This window comes from Calidris pugnax, unplaced genomic scaffold (assembly GCF_001431845.1).
Source record: "Calidris pugnax isolate Ruff unplaced genomic scaffold, ASM143184v1 scaffold135, whole genome shotgun sequence".
Lineage (NCBI taxonomy): Eukaryota > Metazoa > Chordata > Aves > Charadriiformes > Scolopacidae > Calidris > Calidris pugnax.
Window position 1 is genome coordinate 309287 of NW_015090961.1, and position 6447 is coordinate 315733.

General features: G+C 56.2%; 2 protein-coding genes across 2 annotated transcripts in view; one reads left to right on the forward strand and one right to left on the reverse strand.

Moving 5' to 3' along the window:
- PRPF4 (pre-mRNA processing factor 4) overlaps positions 1-5090 on the reverse strand; it is a 24675-nt gene extending 19585 nt beyond the window's left edge. The window contains exons 1-6 of the mRNA XM_014952401.1: positions 4949-5090; positions 3455-3631; positions 3073-3259; positions 2117-2204; positions 1228-1307; positions 497-590 (exon numbers count right to left, since the gene is read on the reverse strand). Of these exons, the coding sequence (XP_014807887.1) occupies positions 497-590; positions 1228-1307; positions 2117-2204; positions 3073-3259; positions 3455-3631; positions 4949-5021 (699 nt within the window). The 5' untranslated portion in view covers positions 5022-5090. The remainder of the gene's footprint in view (positions 1-496; positions 591-1227; positions 1308-2116; positions 2205-3072; positions 3260-3454; positions 3632-4948) is intronic.
- A 294-nt stretch (positions 5091-5384) lies between these two features.
- On the forward strand, positions 5385-5995 carry CDC26 (cell division cycle 26). The gene is made up of 2 exons (XM_014952400.1): positions 5385-5534; positions 5628-5995. Exons 1-2 carry the CDS (start codon positions 5454-5456, stop codon positions 5808-5810), a joined length of 264 nt encoding a protein of 87 aa, XP_014807886.1. The 5' UTR covers positions 5385-5453; the 3' UTR covers positions 5811-5995.
- The last annotated feature ends 452 nt before the right edge of the window (positions 5996-6447 follow it).

Sequence of the window (6447 nt, forward strand, 5' to 3'; positions counted from 1 at the left end):
GGTCGGTCTCTTCTCCCAAGTCACAGGTGACAGGACAAGAGGAAATGGCCTCAAGTTGCCCCAGGGGAGGTTCAGGCTGGATATTAGGAAAAATTTTTTCCCTGAAAGGGTTCTCAGCCATTGGGATGGGCTGCCCAGGGAGGTGGTTGAGGCCCCATCCCTGGAGATATTCAAGGGGAGGCTCGACGAGGCCCTGGGCAACCTGGTCTAGTTGGGGGTGTCCCTGCTGACTGCGGGGGGGTCGGACTAGATGGCCTTTGGAGGTCCCTTCCAGCCTGGGCAATTCTGTGATTCTATGATTCTATAACAACTAAGGTACATCTCTCAATCACTGGGAAAAGAGCTAGAACATGCTTTATGCGTATCCTAGGGAAAGAGAGGAAAAGCAGAGCTTTCCAACAGGTGACCCGTGCAGAAAATGACACTTCTGGGCAGCTCTCTCTTGGGAAATCAGCAAAGTTTTAAACACAGCAGCTGAGGTGCTGCCAACACCTACTCGCAGGGATTTGTGTAGCTCCTGTCTCTGCGATGTCCTGGTCGCCTCTGGAATCTCTTTGAGCAGCCGGGCTTCTTCTAACCGCTTCGCTGCCCTGTGGAGAGGAAAGATGGAGTAACAAGGCCCTGCATTTTTCCTGCCCTGTCGTGGAAACCGGTTTTTCCCCCTCTTCTTCCCCCAAACTGGGCTAATGCTACAGTCGGTCACTGAGAACTCAAGCCCTAAGCTCACCAGTCTCGCCTACCAGTGGGTGTTGCTCTCTCCAACTCCCTGAAAGGAGGGTGTAGAGAGGTGGGGGTCGGTCTCTTCTCCCAAGTCACAGGTGACAGGACAAGAGGAAATGGCCTCAAGTTGCCCCAGGGGAGGGTCAGGCTGGATATTAGGAAAAATTTTTTCACTGAAAGGGTTCTCAGGCATTGGAATGGGCTGCCCAGGGAGGTGGTTGAGGCCCCATCCCTGGAGGTGTTCAAAAGCCGGGTTGATGTAGTGCTGGGAGGTCTGGTTTAGTGATGATGCTCCTTGTTTGTTGTGTGGGTGTCTATTTTTGTCAGTTGGGTTGACAGTTGGACAAGATGATCTTTAAGGTCCCTTCCAACCTAGAAGATTCTGTGATTCTGTGTTCCCCGTTCCTTTGATCTCAAATTCCCCGCGTTGTGCAGGAAAGGAGTGGGATTAGCGGCCAGATTTTAAAAAGGCTGTGTCTCCCTCCTCCACTCGCTGTTTCATCTCACCTGGGGAGGGAGTAGTTCGCAAGCCACAGCCTCGCCGTTTTCAGACTGCGTGGTCCTTCGTGGTACCAGGTTTGCTGATACTGTAAGAAAAAAAAAACAAAAACAAAGAAAAAACTAATGTGATGCTGCTCTTTCATTCAGGTACCTTAGATGACCTCTCCTTAGTACCTAAGTGCCACCACAGCATCTGCTCTTAAATGTTGCTGTGTTAAGGCCTCTTTTTAAGGGCATTTTGTGTAACTATAAGCCCCAGAAAAAGGAATTAAGAGAGAAAAGTCAAACTCTCTGCCCTACAGGCCAGATCCTGACACGTTGCCATTTCATTCAAGAACACTCCCATTGAACACCAACTCATTTCATTTAAGGACATAGAGCTGATGATTATACCCCCTCCCTTCCTACCCATCACCCACTAACAAGAAAGCCCAGAGCCGCAAAAATATTCCTTATTTCTTATAGCAACCCCCCAAACTAGTAAGGAAAATTTGGACTCAGAAAAGAGAAAGGAGAGGCAGAAAGAAGGCAGCGTCACAGGCAGAAAGAGATGCAGTAGCAGGAACTTATTATTTTTTCCCCAAGTAGGAAGACAAACAAGGAAGGACCTGCTACACTAACGAAGAGTCCAAATGTCCCATCTCCTGTCTATCTGCTGCACACAGCGCTCACTTTGACCTGCACTACAGGCCAGGCTTAACGCTCCTGATTAAGGTAACAAACTGCCAGTTTTGCTAAAATGGGCAACACAGAAGGAGCCCAGAGGATGACATAAGAATCCACAGAATGATCAAAACCAGAACTCCTGGACATAGAAGAGAATGTCCAAATAAGGCATCTCAAAGAGCATCACACATATCTCCCGCAGCACGGAGAGACCAAGAGAGGCCTTTACCTCTTCTTTGGATTTTTTTGACCTGTCGTCATCTTTCCTGGTCTTTTTTAATGCATCTGTGCCAACCACCGAAAGGATATTTCTTAATCTAGAAAGAAAAACATTTAAGGCATATTCACTCAGTGAACTCTTAGAGAACCTGACAAATAACCCCCATCTGCCATTCTTTCTGCCTCAGCGTTCTTGCTGCAGCGTAACGAAGCGTGACTGACTGCCAGCACGTGCTGCACCTCGACTGCAAGGAAAATGTCAGGAATTGGGTAAGCTGAGAGTTTATCAAACAAGAGTAAACTATCCATGGGCCAGCAATGTGCCCTTGTGGCCAAGAGGGTAAGTGGGATCCTGGGCTGCGTAGGGCAGAGTGTGGCCAGGAGGTGGAGGGAGGTCATTCTCCCCCTCTGCTCTGCACTGGGGAGGCCACAACTGGAATCCTGCCTCCAGTGCTGGGCTCCCCAGTTCAAGAGGGACAGGGAACTGCTGGAGAGAGTCCAGCGTAGGGCACCAGAGATGATGGAGGGATTGGAGCATCTCCCTGCTGAGGAAAGGCTGAGAGAGCTGGGGCTCTTGAGCCTGGAGAAGAGAAGGCTGAGGGGAGACCTTCTTCATGCTTCCAAGTGTCTAGAGGGGGGGTTGAAGGAGGATGGAGCCGGACTCTTTCCAGTGGTTCCCAGTGACAGGACGAGGGGCAACGGGCACAAGCTGGACCATGGGAAGTTCCACTGCAATGGGAGGAAGAACTTGTTTGGGGTGAGGGTGGCAGAGCCCTGGCAGAGGCTGCCCAGGGAGGGAGTGGAGTCCCCTTCTCTGGAGATCTTCAAGCCCCGCCTGGATGCTCCTGAGTGCTTTGCTCTGGGCAGCCCTGCTTTGGCAGGGGAGTGGGACTGGATGGGCTCTAGAGATCCCTTCCAACTCTGACAATTCCCCGATTCCCTGAACAGTCAGGGCAGACACAGCACCTCTCCCTCCTTTCTGCAGGACCTTCTCCAAAGAGCGTGATGGGCTCCCCGAGGGCTCGCAAACAGGCTTTCACTTCCGAGTCATCAGTGGACACGTTGATCTGCCGGGCTCTCTTCCTGCGCTCAAACTCCGCCAGCACCTCCGCCTGCCGCTCGCTCATGTGGTCCTCCAGGTCAAAGACCTCACCTGAACAGAAAACAAAACCATCGGATTGAAAACAACCGGGCACAAGATCCAACAGGAGGATCCCAACAAAGAGCCATCAGCCCAGGCGACATTTTTCACTTTAAATTAGGCTCAAGCGTTGATCAAAAGACTTTTGAAAGCGTCACATTCCAGAGCGAAATGGGAAAAAAAATAAAAGTGGTTAAACATTCTCACCACTGCTGATGTTGATGTTGCCAGCCTCCATCGCAGCCTTCATCCCCTCCTTTCCCAGCAGCCCCGATTCGCCTTTTGCCAGACGCTCCCTCTCCTTCTCTTCCAAACTGCCATAGAAGATGGGGGCTCTCTTGGGCGGGGGTGCATCGCCCTCCTCTGCAGGTTTGCTCTTTGTGGCCTGGGAGGTAAAGAGAACTTTTAGTGGTTTGGCTCAAAAAGAGAGAATGAACAGCCTGGTGGTGCAGGAAAGCACCGCTCTGCTGCAGTGAGTGAGCACGTACGTCATGGGGAGACCCCGAGATTGTACACGAGGGGTTAATCCTGGACAATAGGGCTACGTCCCAAGTGCAAAGAACAAAAGTAAAATGCCATCTTAAATAACTTCCTTAGTTTAGACCGTTTCATCTTCTGTTTCTTTATTATCTGCTCGGACCTCCTTTTTAAGGCTCTGGGGTTTTGATTTTAAAAAAAACCCCAAACTTTAGAAGATGAAACTTTTCTTAATCCTGCTGAACAAGCCTCAGGACAGGCAGGAGCGACGCCACCCGCCAGCTCGCAGTGCCCCCGCTGGAGAGCCCAGGGAGACGAAAGGCGAACAGCTCCTTCCTCCCAGCAGAGGAGCGTTACAACCAACTTTCCAAGAAAAACCAAAGGATTCCGTAAAAACGCGTGAAAAGCGCCCAGTGCTCCGGTCGCGGGCCTTTGAATGACTCTGGTGTCACCGAGGCGCCTCCCCCCACCGGGGCCTCTCCGCCACGGTGAACCCCAACGTGCCCCAAAGCTAAGGCGAGCCCCCGGCTCGGCCCGCGGCCTCTCCCGGCTCCTGGGGGCCGGCGGGCCGGGTGGTGCAAGAAAGAACCGCTCTGCTACAGCGAGTGAGCACGTACGTCATGGGGAGACCCCGAGATTGTACGTGAGGGGTTAATCCTGGACAATAGGGCTGCGTACCAAGTGCAAAGAACAAAAGTAAAATGCCATCTTAAATAACTTCCTTAGTTTAGACCGTTTCATCTTCTGTTTCTTTATTATCTGCTCGGACTTCTTTTTAAGGCTCTGGGGTTTTGATTTAAAAAAAAAACCCAAACTTTAGAAGATGAAGCTTTTCTCAATCCCGCTGAACAAGCCTCAGGACAGGCAGGAGCGACGCCACCCGCCAGCTCGCAGTGCCCCCGCTGGAGAGCCCAGGGAGACGAAAGGCGAACAGCTCCTTCCTCCCAGCAGAGGAGCGTTACAACCAACTTTCCAAGAAAAAACAAAGGATTCCGTAAAAACGCGTGAAAAGCGCCAAGTGCTCCGGTCGCGGGCCTTTGAATGACTCTGGTGTCACCGAGGCGCCTCCCCCCACCGGGGCCTCTCCGCCACGGTGAACCCCAACGTGCCCCAAAGCTAAGGCGAGCCCCCGGCTCGGCCCCCGGCCTCTCCCCGCTCCTGGGGGCCGGCGGGCCGGTACCACCCCCGCGCAGGTAACGGGCCCGGAGTCGCCCCCCCCCCAACCCTCCGCAGGTGCGGGGGCCCGCACGGCGGGGCGGGCGCCACCGCGCGCCGCCGGTGCCCGGACGGAGGCCATGGCAGCAGAGCAGGCAGGGGGGGAACGGGACCAACCGCGCCGTTAACGAGCCCCGCCGCCTCACGACCACTTCCGGGGCACGCGAGGCACGCCGGGAGGTGCCGCTGAGTGAGGGGAGCCGCGGGGCACGCCGGGAGATGCAGTGCCCGCTAGCGGCAGGGCGCGCAAGGCACGCCGGGAGATGTGTCAGAGCGGACGGGCGCGAGGCACGCCGGGAGATGCAGTGCCCGCTAGCGGCAAGACGCGCGGGGCACGCCGGGAGGTGTGTCAGAGCGGGGGGCGTGGGGCACGCCGGGAGATGCAGTGCCCCCCAGCGGCAGGACGCGCGGGGCACGCCGGGAGGTGTGGCGCGGGGAGAGGGGTATGCTGGGAGGTGCGGCCTAGTGGCGCTCGGCCCCGAGCGGCGGCGGCGGCTGAGGCGGGGCGGCGGCGATGCTGCGGCGGAAGCCGACGCGGCTGGAGCTGAAGCTGGACGACATCGAGGAGTTCGAGAGCATCCGGAAGGACCTGGAGGTGCGAGCGGGACCGGCCGCGGCCGCCCCCGGAGGGTCGGTGATCCCCCGTCCGGCGGCGGCGGCGGCCTGACGCGGCCCCTTTGCCCCGCAGAGCCGCAAGAAGCAGCGGGAGGAGGCGGAGGTGGCGGCGGCCGGCGAGGAGGCGGCGGCGGCGGCCATGGCGCTGGGCGCTGACCACAAGAGCCGGGAGCAGATGATCAATGACCGCATCGGGTACAAGCCGCAGCCCAAGGCCGGCGGCCGCGCCGCTCACTTCGGCACCTTCGAGTTCTAGAGGCGGCGGTGGCGGCGGCGACAGCCCCACCGGGGCGAGAACACGGCGCCGGGGGATCCGCCAGCCCCCCCGCCGGCTGGGGGTCCGGGGACGGGCCTCCCCCACTCCCTTTTCCTGTTTTGTTTTGTTGTTGTTTGGTTTTTTTTTCAGTTTATCTGGTTAACACGCCCACGATTGCCCCTTGGCCGAGTGTTTTGTTTTAAATAAATATGTCTCTTTTTTATAAAAAAAAAAACAACGCACCACACGAGCTGCTCTAAGTGGCCATGGAGAGCCCGCGGGCAGGGAGGGGAACACCAAGGCCACCCGGGTTCCCTTCACCTGCACAAGCCCCGATACAGTGAAGCACCGCCTCTGTGGAGGGATCTGCTGATGGAATCATGTTAGAAATAAGGCAGTGGAACATGTTAATTGAAACCCTCAGCCCTGCAGCCTGGTGACCCCGCCAAGGAGAAGGTGCTGCAGAGCATCTGCTGAGTGTTGTACAAGCTGCTGTGGATCAGGGCAGGGGGTGTCACAGCGACGGGCGCTGCTGCTCCCGGGACCGCTCCGTCCTTCCCTGAGGCAGCCGGGAACGGAGCCCCCACCTCTCCTCAACCCAGCAGCTCCCAAATGCTTCCCCGAGGTGGCTTATCCA

What these genes read in the sequence shown, in the direction of transcription:
- CDC26 (XM_014952400.1), top strand. Translation starts at nt 5,454, where the DNA reads ATGCTGCGGCGGAAGCCGACGCGGCTGGAGCTGAAGCTGGACGACATC. An exon ending in GCATCCGGAAGGACCTGGAG is followed by an intron (nt 5,535 to 5,627) that starts GTGCGAGCGGGA and finishes TTTGCCCCGCAG; the next exon opens with AGCCGCAAGAAGCAGCGGGA.